Source organism: Ptychodera flava, chromosome 18 (genome assembly GCF_041260155.1).
Source record: "Ptychodera flava strain L36383 chromosome 18, AS_Pfla_20210202, whole genome shotgun sequence".
Lineage (NCBI taxonomy): Eukaryota > Metazoa > Hemichordata > Enteropneusta > Ptychoderidae > Ptychodera > Ptychodera flava.
This window is the reverse complement of record NC_091945.1, coordinates 3,740,100-3,755,435: the sequence shown is the minus strand read 5'-3', so window position 1 is coordinate 3,755,435 and position 15,336 is coordinate 3,740,100. Positions and strand designations below refer to the sequence as shown.

The 15,336-nt window shown below is 38.2% G+C and overlaps 3 protein-coding genes across 3 annotated transcripts in view; 2 read left to right on the top strand and 1 right to left on the bottom strand.

Moving 5' to 3' along the window:
* Positions 1-12,764, top strand: part of LOC139117759 (macrophage mannose receptor 1-like) — a 35,905-nt gene extending 23,141 nt beyond the window's left edge. Inside the window, exons 11-16 of the mRNA XM_070681021.1 lie at positions 196-283; positions 567-817; positions 2,704-2,884; positions 9,420-9,668; positions 10,142-10,321; positions 12,694-12,764. Coding sequence (XP_070537122.1) covers positions 196-283; positions 567-817; positions 2,704-2,884; positions 9,420-9,668; positions 10,142-10,321; positions 12,694-12,764 — 1,020 coding nt within the window. The remainder of the gene's footprint in view (positions 1-195; positions 284-566; positions 818-2,703; positions 2,885-9,419; positions 9,669-10,141; positions 10,322-12,693) is intronic.
* The window catches only part of LOC139116687 (macrophage mannose receptor 1-like), a 68,473-nt gene extending 53,250 nt beyond the window's left edge, over positions 1-15,223 (top strand). The window contains exons 17-18 of the mRNA XM_070679274.1: positions 13,048-13,101; positions 14,711-15,223. Of these exons, the coding sequence (XP_070535375.1) occupies positions 13,048-13,101; positions 14,711-14,985 (329 nt within the window). The 3' untranslated portion in view covers positions 14,986-15,223. The remainder of the gene's footprint in view (positions 1-13,047; positions 13,102-14,710) is intronic.
* LOC139116693 (uncharacterized) overlaps positions 1-15,336 on the bottom strand; it is a 559,130-nt gene that overhangs the window by 344,374 nt on the left and 199,420 nt on the right. The window lies entirely within an intron of this gene.

The following is a 15,336-nucleotide window of genomic DNA, read 5'->3' as shown; positions in this document are numbered from 1 at the left end:
CGGCTACTTGAATTTCAAATATCGGTAAATGCTAGACGATTTGTTTCTGTAGTATCAAACTTTACGCTATGATCCCTGATTTTATTCCGGGTTGGTAGGGCACGGTTTAAAGTTCCATTGAGGAAAGCTTGAGCAAAAGTTAAGTCTTTTACCTTTGAAGCACAAACGCAATATTACTTTGCTCTTCTTTAAAAGTCATGCGTGGAACTAAAGGAAGGAAGTGGCGAATGGAATGGAGAGTACTGCCGATCCAAAAGAGCCTGGTTATGTCAAGGCGATAAAGGTAAACTCCATACCAGATGCATGACGTCAGTTTTAATTAAATGAAACCATCGCGAAAGTGAATTAATCGTCATGACCATTAATTCATTTTCGCGATGGTTTCATGTATCGTGTCTAAAACCTTGGTCAGATATATGCATGGTCACCCATTGATTAAGTATCTTTCAACATGTCAAACAATATAAGTAGTATCTCGTATCAAACAAAATTCATGAAAAATTGCCGACTTTGTCCTTTAAAAACGCCTACTTCTCTAAGCAAATACTTGTTATGTTTACAACCAGACGTCCAACCACAACCTGAGAATCCTACCAGACCTGACGACAAAGCATGCATTGCCGGTTACACCAAATTCTACGAAGGATGTTATAAAGTGTACAGAAATCTGCAAACGTTTCAGCAAGCGTCGATGCAGTGTAGGAAAGATGGTGGAAACTTAGCCAGCTTGATGAATGCATTCGAGGAGGCCTACGTGGAGACATTGGTCCATATTCAAGGGTCTTCACTATGGATTGGAATGGAATTAAATGAACAGGTATTTGTGCTTAAGTTAAGGTTTCGATCGTTCGAGCATACTTCCTTCTGTAATACTCTGTTAAAGTTACTTCAGATAATTATCTGCAGTAGTTTTAAAAAGTAATATGGCAGCAAACATGAAATACATTCACGCAATCCTTCACTAAGAACACTCAATAGACTCCGTTGTAATTCAATGTCCGACCGAAGACATTAGTTCTCCGTCTACGATCTTTGTTACTCGATGTCAGTTTGTAACTCTAACGTGCTATACGGCGGACACATACAAGTTAGGTCTGTTTACCTGGATGTCCGTCCATTGCATGTACTTTAACAATACTTCGTATAGTGGCCAAATATTTGGCGTGAAGATGCGTCGTAGGTTTCAGTACAGATTTTTAACAAAAAGCTCGTAGAAAATGTGTAAAATAATTTGTACTAAACAATTTGAGAACTGTTTGTACGCTTGGCACTTGGACCATACATTTATACACGTGTTCTGACTCAGATTTCTTTGAATTACCATACATTTTTCTTTTCAAATAAAATATTGATTTTTTACTATGTTTTCGTAAAAAATCTGTTAACTTTGAAGCCGCCGTCAGAAAGCTTTAAAATGTGTGTTTGAGTTCTTAGGGATGCCCACATATCCAGTTTTATATCAATATGTGTCGTCAAATGCATTTTTATAATACAAACACTCTAAAGATTTTTTTTATATTTTGTTCAACACATAAATCCTAGGATTAATTTTCCTTCTTCAGACTAACATTTTTTGTGATATTATTCGAACAACACGGCTTTTATAGATTTATTCAATTAGTGAAATAAGCATATGTAGATTTTTGGGCTTAACATCCCCATTCTTAGTTTTAAAGTATTGTTTTAAATGACAAGATATAAAATCTCAAATTCATGATAACGATTCCTACAGATAACATCGGGCTGATTTGTCCAAATGATGGTAACTTTTGCACATTCACTGTTAAAGATAACTTGTGTTCTGAGTTACCGTTTTGTGCCAGATTGATGCCATTCATAGATCAACGCGGGTAAATACGAAATGATACTCACGGATATCGGCATGAAATCTTTACCTGTGATAGATAACGCAGACAACAGTTTCTTTAGGATAACCATGGTGAGTAACGAGTTACACTGTTTAAGGTTCCAAGACAAGAAATTGACTTTTTAATCTAACAATTCTCTGGTGGTTAATAAGCTCAGAACCCCCATAAATTATATATTTTCTGAAAGCCTAGATATAGGGAAACATTTTCGTAACCACAGTGTCACCATTGATTACATAACTATCACATGACAGGCAATTGCATAACCTTTCAAAAATCTGTTTTCCCTATGTTTTTGTCTCAATACTTCCAAATATCTGACTCAAACTTGCTGGAATGCAAGCTGTCACAACGCTCTTTCAAAGTGTGTCTCAGATTTTTTATTTCTTACTTAGATTTTGTTTAGCACAATTTTAAAGAAATTCACTAGGGTTAAATTCACTGCTCTGGAAGTTTTTCTGGCATAAAAGTTGTTTAAGAAGGTTTAAAAAAATTCTGAGACACCCTTTGGAAGATCCTTATGACAGCTTGCACTCACACAAATTTCAGCTACATACCTCAAAGCATTGAAACAAAACATCGGGAAAACCGATTTTTGAAAGGTTATGTAAATTACCTGTCATGTGATAGTTATGTAAACAATGGTAACACTATGGTAACAAAAATGTTCCCCTATATCTAGCCTTCCCGAAAATATATTGTTTACGGTGGTTCTGAGCTTATTAACCACTAGAGAATCGTTAGCTTAAAAAGGTCAGTTTCTTGTCTTGGAACCTTAAGGAGAATAGAAAACACCAGCGGTGTGTTTTTAACGAACAATATCATAATTTCACAGACAGGAGAATACGAGTGGAGCGATGGGTCACCAATGTTTTACACAAGTTGGAATTCTGTGCCAGTAGGCGAAGATGCAGGAAGTGGTGCCTATACTAATAGTTGTGTAAAAGCTACAAACGATGGGTGGGAAACAAGAAATTGTGACGACCTCTTTGGTGCAATTTGCAAAATTTACCTTGGTAGGTACTTTTCAAACGTGATTGATATTGTATGTAGGTCATTTCCCCCACACTCATCATGACCTGAGTTCAATCAGTCTAGAACATTCCCAAGGTCACTGCCCTTGATGACCTCACAACCTTGAATTCAATTAGTCATGTTTGGAATGTTCTGGAAAGTTGATTAGTTGTGTAAGGGAGATAATTTTAGAACAGTAATTAGCATGTCAATAAAAGGTTCTAGATTGTTCTTACATGCCTTATAAAAGGGACGTGCACAGCTTCCAGTCAGACTTTTGGGATCGTGTCTCTTGTGTGTTACTAAACTCCAGCAGTAGTCATTCTCAAGACTTTTCAAGACCTTCACTGCCAACCCTGGATTTATACTGTGGACTTTGTGCAGCTGCAAGCCTGCAAGGACTGTTTCATTCATCCAACTGACTGTTACAACTCTGAGACTGGAGCTTTGCCGTCCCAGCTGAGATAAGTAGTCTGTACACTTTTAAAGCTTGTACTCTGTCCCTAACTTAGCAATTAGTTTTGTTTTCGTAATAAATTTTGTTTAAACGGAAACTGCTGAGTTCACCCTTTTGTTCGTTTTCTCTGCACGTAACAAATTGGGGGCTTGTCCGGATACGAATATTTTGAGCCGTTTGACAACATTTTGCCTGCCTTTTTTAAAAACTACAGTATTCTGTGAACTCAGCGAAATTTAATCATGGCGGAATTTAAACCAGAGGAAATGGATGACCTTGATCAGGACACATTGATTCCCTCAGAAAAGACGACCTCATTGCACTGGCCAATTTCCTTAAAGTAGAAGTCAAAAGATCTATGCGCAAGAGGGAAATACAGTACCGTATTGCCAAACATCTAGTTGATTTAGGCCAATTTGAGGAATCCACCCTGAAAGATTATGAGCCCGAGTCTACCTCTGAACTCAGAAAATTAGAATTAGAATTGCAGACAAATTTGGAGATCAAGAAACTAGAATTACAAATGGAAAAAGAGAGACAGGCATTAGAAAAAGAAAAAATACAAATGCAATTAGAAATGGAAGAAAGACAGAGAGAGAAAGATAGGCAGGAAAGATTAGAAATGAAACGTTTGGAGCTTGGACAGTCAGGAAAATTCTTCCCTTCAGACAAGTTTGACATCACTAAGCATTTCAGGTTAGTTCCCCCTTCCAAGAAAAGGATGTTGATAAATATTTCCTTCATTTTGAGAAAATTGCTCAGAGTCTGAGTTGGCCTAAGGAGTCCTGGTCTATGCTTTTGCAGAGTGCTTTGGTGGGTAAAGCCAGAGAAATTTACATTCAGTTGTCAGTAGAGCAGGCTTCAGATTATGATTCTGTGAAGGAGTTAATTCTCAAGGGCTATGAATTGGTGCCTGAAGCTTACCGTCAGAAATTTAGGGATTGTGAGAAGGTAAAAGATCAAACTTATGTTGAATTTGCTCGAACAAAGAACACTGTTTGATCGTTGGTGTTCTTCTGAAAAGGTTAGTCAGAATTATGACAAATTACGACAACTTGTTTTGATTGAGGAATTTAAAAGGTGCATCCGGAGTGACATCAAGACGTTTATCAATGAACAAAAGGCAGATACATTAGAGGTTGCTGCACGTTTGGCCGATGATTATTCATTGACCCACAAATCTTCATTTCTCAGCAAACCATCCCAGTCCTTTTCCTACAGAAACAATGCAGGTAAATTTAACTCGTCCTTTTCATCCAAGAATTTTTCAAAGGACAGTAGAAAATCAAATGACAACAGTTCACAGAGTTCAAGTAACACTTCCACATCATCAAATCCCAAGTCTCAATCTCCTTCTGACAAACAGTTCGGTACACTTTCTTGTAATTATTGTAAGAAAGACGGCCATTTAATGTCAGAGTGTTTCAAATTGAAAAGAAAACGTGAAGGTCAAAGTGGTCAAAGTGGATCTAAGCCAACCGGCTTTATTCTTCATCAACTCAATTAGAGTCTAATAATGTGTGCAACACATTTTCTGAGGTTAAACCCCTCTTATCCCCAATTAATGAGGTCAAGGTCAATTCTTCTCAAGATAGCATTATGGGTATTTTCGAACCATTTATTCATGATGGTTTTATATCACTTTCTAGTGATTTCTCTTCCGCTACCCCTGTCAAAATTTAAGAGATACCGGGGCTTCCCAGTCTCTTTTGTTGGCAGATACCCTGCCGTTTTCTGAAAAGTCATTTTCAGGTTCTAAAGTTCTTATTAAGGGGGTAGATTGCAATGACTACATTCCTGTTCCTCTCCATAATGTCTATTGTCTTCAGACTTTGTTTCTGGACCTGTGGCTTTAGGTATTAGGCCTTTTTGCCTTTTGAAGGGATTCACCTTCTTCTTGGAAACGACCTTGCTGGGGACAAGGTCATTACTAATCCACTTGTGACTGATAATCCTACTTTAGATCAGGATCCAGAGCCAATTGAACAAGAGATACCCGATTTATTTCCTTCATGTGCCATTACTCGAGCCATGTCAAAGAAAACTTCCGAGAATCAAAATACTCTCAAAAATAATGTCACAGATGTTGACTTAAATGACACCTTCTCAGTCAGGTGTTTGACACGGATCATTCCGTTATCCCTCGTGGATTTGAAACTTCCAGTAAAACTTCTGCTGACCAAAGTCAGACATTTTCTAGATCAAATCTCATTGCAGAACAACACAAAGACCCAGATATTTTGTCTTTGTTTGACAGGGTAGATGATGAAGGAAAACTTCAGATAGCTCTGTTTCCTATTATACAAATCTGGTATTCTCATGCGTAAATGGAGACCTCCAGATGTTTTGGTTGATGACGATTGGGCTATAAAACATCAAATTGTGGTTCCAAAGCCCTACCGTGCTGAAATATTGCGCCTGGCCCATGAAACGCCCTGGGCTGGTCACTTAGGAGTAAGGAAAACTTATCACAAAATTCTCAGTCACTTTTATTGGCCTAATCTCAGGCAAGATGTAACACATTTCTGTAAAACTTGTCACACATGTCAAATGGTAGGAAAGCCGAAATCAGACCATTCCAAAGGCCCCTTTACAGCCAATTCCTGCATTTCAAGAACCATTTAGTAGGATACTAATAGACTGTGTTGGGCCCCTACCAAAAACAAGATCAGGAAATGAGTACATGTTGACAATTATGTGTACATCAACTCGGTTCCCAGAAGCCATACCACTGAGAAATATAAAGACAAAGACTATAGTGAGAGCTTTAGTCAAATTTTTCACTTTATTTGGCCTCCCTAAATGTGTCCAGTCCGATCAAGGCTCCAACTTTATGTCTGGTATTTTTCAACAAGTAATGGATCAGCTAGGCATTAAACAGTACAGGTCATCCGCCTATCATCCAGAAAGTCAGGGGTGCTCTTGAGCGATTTCTACATCAAACTTTGAAAAACATGATTAGGACCTACTGTTTTGACACAGAGAAGCAGTGGGATGAAGGAATCATTTTCTGCTCTTTGCTGTTAGAGAGTCAATTCAAGAGTCTCTTGGTTTTAGCCCATTTGAGCTTGTATTTGGACATACAGTCCGTGGCCCACTTAAGCTCGTTAAAGAGAAATTCCTGTCTGACGACGATGATTGTCTGAATATTTTGCAATATGTGTCAGATTTTCGTACAAAACTCTCTAAAGCATGTGAATTAGCCAGAGAAAATCTTGAGTCATCTCAGCAGTCAATGAAAACCAAATATGATAAAAACACCTCAAAACGGAAGTTTGAACCAGGTCAAAAAGTTCTTGTTCTACTTCCAATTCCTGGCAAACCACTCCATGCTCGTTACTTTGGGCCATATCTAATCGATAAGAAATTGAGTGATTTAAATTACATCATAATAACACCTGACAGGCGAAAACAAAAACAGCTATGTCACATAAATATGCTTAAGCCATATTTGGTAGGGATAATCCTACTATAACTCAGCCTGTCAGTGCAGTCAGTTCAAACCATTATGAAGATAGTGATACTGAAACTGACTTAAGTGAAAATACTCTAAACTCAAAGCTGGGCTCGGTCAAGCTTCAGAACTCAGAAATCCTGGAGAAGCTGGAGTCTACAAAGTTGGCACACCTCCAGCCAGAACAACAACAACAGGTGAAAGAACTGCTCCACGAATATAAACACCTATTTCAAGATGTTCCAACGAGGACAAACGTCATCTATCACGACGTTGATGTTGGGGACAGTAAGCCTGTAAAACAACATCCATACAGACTGAATCCAACAAAAGCGAAATATCTCCAGGAAGAAGTCAAATACCTGCTGGACAATGACTTTATTGAACCCAGTAAAAGTAACTGGAGTTCGCCGTGCATACTTGTTCCCAAATCAGATCACAGTTATCGTATGTGCACAGACTTTAGGAAGGTCAACACTTTAACAAAGACAGACACTTTCCCAATCCCGAGGATTGATGACTGCATCGACCGAGTGGGAAAAGCCAAGTATGTGACAAAATTTGACCTACTGAAGGGATTTTGGCAAGTCCCTCTGACGGATCGTGCTCGTGAAATATCCGCCTTTGTTACACCAGACGGATTGTTCCAGTACAAGGTGATGCCATTCGGAATGAAGAACTCTCCGGCAACGTTCCAACGGATGATCAACGACGTCATATCCGGGTTAGACGGGTGTGCAGCCTACGTTGACGACGTCGTCTTGTATAGTGACACCTGGGAGGAACACATCAAGCTCATGCGGAAGTTCTTTGAGAGACTGAGCAAAGCAATGTTGACTGTCAACCTTGCCAAATCTGAGTTTGGTTGGGCGAGGGTAACTTACCTCGGACATACTGTAGGACAGGGTGAGGTAAAACCTGTTGATGCCAAAATCAGTGCCATTTCAAGTTTTCCCATACCAAACTGCAAACGACAACTGATGCGCTTTCTCGGTATGGCTGGTTACTACAGAAAATTCTGTCCAAATTTCTCCGCAATTACTGAGCCTTTGACTAACTTACTTAAAAAGAAAGTAAAGTTTGTTTGGTCAGAGCAATGCCAACAGGCATTTGATACACTTAAAGCCATACTGCAAAGTGCCCCAGTGTTGTCTGCACCAGATTTCACTTTGCCATTCAAATTAGCTGTGGATGCTAGTGATACGGCTGCTGGTGCTGTTTTATTGCAAGAGGATAGTCATGGTGTAGATCATCCTGTTTGCTATTTTTCACGCAAATTTAACAAATACCAGAGAAACTACTCTACAATTGAAAAAGAGTGTTTATCTTTGATATTAGCTTTACAGCATTTTGAAGTTTATGTTACTTCTTCAAATCAGCCAATAGTGGTTTATATGATCACAACCCTCTTGTTTTTCTGCAGAAATTTAAAGGCAAAAATCAGAGATTGCTAAGATGGAGTTTAATGTTACAGGAGTTTAATCTTGATATTAGACATATCAAAGGCAGAGACAATTTAATTGCAGACTGTCTCTCTCGTATTTAGAGTTTGTTGTTGTTCACTTTCAAGAAATTTTACTTTAGAGTAAAACAAAATTTGAGTACTTAAATCCTTTTCAAGATTACATTTGTAAAGAAAGATTTTTCTTTGAAAAATTTTCTTTTTTTGAAGAGGGGGTGTGTTATGTAGGTCATTTCCCCCACACTCATCATGACCTGAGTTCAATCAGTCTAGAACATTCCCAAGGTCACTGCCCTTGATGACCTCACAACCTTGAATTCAATTAGTCATGTTGGAATGTTCTGGAAAGTTGATTAGTTGTGTAAGGGAGATAATTTTAGAACAGTAATAGCATGTCAATAAAAGGTTCTAGATTGTTCTTACATGCCTTTATAAAAGGGACGTGCACAGCTTCCAGTCAGACTTTTGGGATCGTGTCTCTTGTGTGTTACTAAACTCCAGCAGTAGTCATTCTCAAGACTTTTCAAGACCTTCACTGCCAACCCTGGATTTATACTGTGGACTTTGTGCAGCTGCAAGCCTGCAAGGACTGTTCATTCATCCAACTGACTGTTACAACTCTGAGACTGGAGCTTTGCCGTCCCAGCTGAGATAAGTAGTCTGTACACTTTTAAAGCTTGTACTCTGTCCCTAACTTAGCAATTAGTTTTGTTTTCGTAATAAATTTTGTTTAAACGGAAACTGCTGAGTTCACCCTTTTGTTCGTTTTCTCTGCACGTAACAATATAACATTTCATATCGATGTCATGGTTTTTTATGAAGACATGTAAATCATCAATACATGATGCGTGTGTCTACGTAATTGTTCATCTGTCAGTCTGTCTCTATATCTACATGTATGTATGTATGTATGTATGTATGTATGTATGTATGTATGTATGTATGTATGTATGTATGTATGTATGTATGTATGTATGTATGTATGTATGTATGTATGTGTGCATGTATGTATGTATCTGTCTATCTATCTATCTATCTATCTATCTCCATATGTATGTGTCTATATATCCCAGTATGTATACCAGTATACGACCTCTTTGCGACTTGAATATTCAAAATATCTAGTACTAACTCTAACCTTTATCTAACATTTGTCTGTGACAGTACCACCTCCAACTACCCCTGAACATATCGAAGGACACTGTGGCAATGACGTTGCATGGGTACCCTATGGCAGTGATTGTTACTTCTTTGGACATAAAGGTCACAACGTACAGGCTTCTCAGGCACAGTTTAATTGCATGCAACGGGACTCTACCTTAGTGACTATACATCACGACCAAGAGAACGAATTCATACTGTCACAGCTGGACAGCAACCAGGATGTATGGATTGGTCTGGTCAAAGGACACGGTAGGTGTCGGAATAATTCCTCCGATTGAACGTGTCTCGATACCATGCCCTCTTCTGTCATTTATTGCAGGCACAGTGCCCTCAAGAGACATACAATCAGATTTTCAAAATTTCACCATCTTTACCAGATCGACAGTTTGTGTTGAGTCATTTTCAAACCTACTGAGAAAATTAAGAGTTCAATGTCATCCCCTTTACAGAAATCCTCTTATACACAGAGACTTCGAGAAAATTTTCTGCGCTATTTCGAAAGAGTTGTGTAAAATTTTCTTAGCCAAATAACAAGTAAGTCTCATGTTCGAGTTGTGTGTGTTTGAGCAGGAATTCTTTCATCTCTCTAAAAGTAATACAGCTGAGTTTTGCAAGAGTAAGATCATCGTCGTATCCAATTGTAACTCGTCTACATCAAAATATTTTAAGATTCGGAGAATCCAAAAACAACGGATATACACACTTTGCTCTATATTTTAAAGGTGGCTTTCGATGGGTTGACAATTCACCTCTACAGTTTACAAGATGGGCAGCAGGGCAACCCAACCTGGCGTCGCAGTCGTTCGGCGAAGAAGACTGTGTGACATTACAAAGATATAATGGTGTCTGGGATGACGTTAGGTGTTTTAATCGAAAAGGATATATTTGTAAAAAACCAAAAAGTAAGCTGCTTTATTGTTCGTAAAAGTTTAACCCTTATTGATAGACTTGGTTCAAGTCGGTGAATTTCTGAAGAAAAAACTTTCTACGGTAATAGTTTTTCTTGTGTCTCTCCTATTTCATGCAAACATATTTGAAAATTTAGCAGCCAAGGCCTCAGGCCAGATTTTCCTTGCGTTACCTTTGAGTCTGCGCAGTAGTCATTTAGTTTCTGCCGGATTCCGGGAGAAACTCCCCTGTATAGCGTTCACCCCACCCACGCGTTTCACATGAAAACAGAACACAAATCATCGCGTTCACCCTACTCAAACATTCACAAATCACAGACTTAAACCAAGTCTACCTTATTGACCGGAATAAGGAGTTATAATGGTGCAATTACCCTAGTACTTGAATTATATGGTATTAACAAGGGAGTCAGTCCAATTTAACTACAACTATTGAAGCCTTCGGTGGAAAATGGGAGCGCACAATCATAACATAAATTCGGTAGAAGAAAACAAATGTGCTCGACCAGTGTTTCCGTCTTCAAGGAAGATTTATTTATTTAAACCAACGTTTTTGCAGTACACAGACTAACTTCTTCAGGGTTACACTAATGTAAAAAACATTTGAAAATACAACCTATATAAGGAATATTGGATAAAATGGGTGTCGAAAAAACTAGATAAAATATCCATGATGTAAAACAGAACTGGAAAAATCATATATTAAAATCCGAGATAAAATTGAAAAGAAAGTACTTGACTTACTTTTGAAGTGCAGCAAATTCGTTACTGAGGTGTGATTAAGGACAATTGGAAGTATAGCGATTTAGAAAGAAACTGCTAATTGTCAGGCTGCCTCTCAGTGGATGATTAGTTCTAGTGCTGTGATGCAAAGCAAGGCTTTTTATTGGGCATTGATTCATCAAAATAATTGGTACTTCGTTCTCTAACTAGATTTTCGCGTGTTAATTATGCTCCCAATCACAGTCCCACCCATGAGTTGAGGGTGTGTATCCAAATGAGTAAATGAATCACAGACCCTAGAGTCTTTAGGGTCTATGAATGAATGCACAATTAAAAACGCAGTTAATTGAATAACTAATTAATTAACGGCATCTTTTGCACCTTAACAATTAATTTGACTCGTCACAAGACGTTGCGACATATTTTTCTGTTTATACCCGATGTATGTAAATGGTTCGATACACCCTGCCGCATTGCTACTTCATTATACCGACGTGTTCGTCTTCAATCACTCGTCTTCGTCTTCACTCAAGTACTTGTTGTAATTACAACCATTGAGAGGTCAGGCTGTGCTGCGATTATAGTAATAGCCACAGCAAAGTGGCACATGCTTCTATATACCAACCTAAATATAATACATCAGAGAAAATATGTGGCAAGAAAACTTAAAATTCTTATAACTATATAATTATATCATAACAGTATTTTGATGGCGCAAATACAACGATCTGATTGGTCAAGACGCGATAGCACGGTTGGCAAACGCGCGAGCTCTCGGCAAGAGCAAATCCTTTTTTGACATTCCATGCCAGAATTTCCATATTCTTTTATTTTATAATAGAAATAAAGCACACCGAGCAACGGTATACCACTCGGTTTTGACTAGTTCACTTCATATATGCACTTGCTATCGCTCGTGCATAATGTCGTGAATTGTCTCAAAATCTCGTGGTATACCGCCGCTTATTACATGCTTCGTATATCGAACGTCGCGCGCTCAATAGGATTCAATGGTAACTCGCCGATGACGTCGCGGGCCGCATAGTCATCACTGGACTGAAAGTGAACCGGAACTATTTTCAATTTGAAAACTTTTCGACATAAAGTCTTGAAATTGCATATTTTGCACAGAAAATCCGGTTTTTGGAAAATTTCGCATGAAAATATTGATAAACCGCCCGCATAACAGTAGTTTTAAATATATCAATGCGCCATTCGATGATGAAAATCGTTCTATTTTTAACCGTTTTTCGTCTAAAATGAAAATAAAGCATTTGACTATAATTTGCCAATAAACGTTAATATTTTTGGTGCAAACTGAGTAAGAGAGGCATGTAATAAAAACATTATAGCCCAAACAAGGGACTATGTACCCTCGGGGCAGGAGACCATTTGCCCTCCTTACGTCGGGCAAATGGTCACCTACCCTCGGGTACATAGTCCCATGTTTGGGCTATAATGTCGCTTGTTGTGCTTTATTGCTTAAATACCCCCTCCCTATGGCAATAAGTTATCATGAAATGTAGTTCATTTCCATACTCACATAGGTATATTGTTGCACAGATTTGCGTCGGTTTTGTTGCAGACCGTATGATAAATTAACCTCTTTGCTTACACGCTTTCATTTCACTATGGTCTTACAGTCGTTCCCACCACGCTAAGCATCACCACAATCAAAGAAATACAAGAGAATTCAACAGGTACTGTGCTCTAAAGTAATATAATGTTCAATATCCCATTGCATTCCGTATTTTCATGTGGATAATCTCCATTCATATATTTTTGTTGCACCGGTTCCAGTAAGAAAACATTTTGTGGAATCATAGTGAGAAGTAAATTCTTTGATCTCGTTTATGGTCTCGTGATGTTGTTCTCGTTTATTCTCGTTAAAGTGGTTACTCAAGATTCCTCCTGCAATACCGTCAAACTTTGGAAAAGTTGTACGACTCAAGAGACTCAACAGTAACGACTGCCCGTTCTCTATCTTTAAATTACAGATGTCAAGCCAGTGACTGCAAAACGTGTGATTGGAAGAGCTAAAGAGAGCCACGGTAATCACAATTATGTCTTGCATCTTTTTACGGGGATCTCGTGGAGCAAACACATTCTTGGATGGCTAAACAACAATAGGTGGGCTAGCAGCGGAATGCTGTAAAAAGCACCCTAATTGCATAAAATCCCTATAATACTTACTGTATAAACATGGATTATTGCCTGTATTTTAGCTGAAGAGTGCATATACAGATGAATACAGTCATGAATCCATTTTTTGTATTCAGCAAGCCTGTATTCATGTGGATTCATGTGAATTCATGTGTATTATACTATAATACAGGCAACTCATTAATTTGAATTTATCTGAATTATTGGGTTTCATGCAGTGCTAATTGCTGTTGAGAACACAAAAATAATCACACCTGTACTTTTTAGTGTCATCTACGGCTGCGTTACCTGTGAGATCTCACTACTGTGTTACACACGTTGATGTTCAGTTTTTCATTTTTATAAAATTTTGTTGATGTTATTTGAGTTTGACATCAGTAGAGAGACAGTGCAGGCCAATCAAAAGTCATCGTCAAATCTTTCTGAGGGACCGTTGCAGGCTCTTTTAGAAGTTAAAAGGCCAAATTTGTTCGTTTTGTCATGGTAAGAGTTCATAGCTCAATACAGTTAGTGAATTCAATTTTGCACTCGATACGTGACCGCAAGAATATTTTAAAAAGAAAAATAATTCAAGCCCGGAGTTCGTATTACTCTGTGACTTAAGATTATGTAACTTTTGTAATATCGATTGCAGGGCGAATTATAAAGTCAAATATTATTTCGGAGAAACGCATCAGAAACAAGAGGAGATACAACGTCATTCTCGGTAAAAATGACGTGGGAGTCAGAGAGAAAGAAAACAAGGTGTTGTCGGTTGTGAAAATGAGACTCAACACCAAAATCCCACCACGAATACAGTGAAACATTTTCATCGATATCCCGACAAAATGTAAACTGCATAATCACAAATATTAAGAAAAGAAATGCAGAAAGGGAAGCAACATCATTTAACTCTGACATTTTTACGTCGATATTTTTTTATAATTATAAATGGCATACGATACTTTAATAACTCAACGATGTCAGCTGGTCACACTTGTGTATTATTCAATAGCCATATCCAATCCTCCACGCTGTTTTGAATCTTTGACTTTTGACCTACGATTTTTTCGGACAATTGTTGAGCGTGTGCATTGTACTTCGAACGGTCCATGGGTTAAAATATACGAAAATCGGGTTAGTGACCCCCCGATGGGGAAGGACGTTGTGTACATCTTATAAGTAAACTATAAGGCGGATTAATAAATAATATTCTTCGTTTGCCGTCCGCGTGCGGGTAGGTTTTCAGAGAAAATGAAGAAAACAAACACAATGTTAACGCTTTTACAAATAAAATATTTGTTTTTCAAAACACTGACCAAGGAGCCGATTCGAAAATGGGTTCACGTAAGTATATTTGTGTTTTATTTCTGTGTTTAATTTGTTTTCTTACCTGGCGGAAGGGTAGGTTTTAGGAAAATTTGAGGACGGCAAACAAAGACTTTTCTTTAAACTCCTTATTCGTTTTCTGAGTTGATGAAGCAATTTGACATTTACCTTAATCCTCTTCTTTCACAGGCATCGGTGTTCCTTCAATCATTCTCATAGCAGAAGCTGTCATTATTGTCGTTGTGGTCATACCGGTGGTGGCGTGGCGCATCCATAAACGACAGCACAAATACGCAGTGTATAAAAGAAACCGCGCCATGGATGACACAAGCGTAGGAAACAGATTTGAGAATCATTTGTACCCAGATAATATCTTCAGTGAACCAATCAGAGCGCCACCAGCGGAGCAAACGAGAGACAGTGGCACAGAGCGTCAGGGTACGATGATTGTTACAACGTGCTGAGTTTGTCTCTAGCGGTTTGTCCAGGAATTGCATGAAAATGATACCAAAAACTAATACCATATTACTAGTGTAACTCTTCTCATTGATAAGCAACTGTCAAACTTTGCACAATAAAGCATCACAAGTAATATGCCATCAAAACTGGTTCAATAATATTCATCCAAGGTAAACCACTACCAGATCGTTGAGACATTTATTACGTACAATCCAGATCGTTGAGACATTTATTACGTACAATCCAGATCGTTGAGACATTTATTACGTACAATCCAGATCGTTGAGACATTTATTACGTACAATCCAGATCGTTGAGACATTTATTACGTACAATACCAAGTTGGATCATTCTGA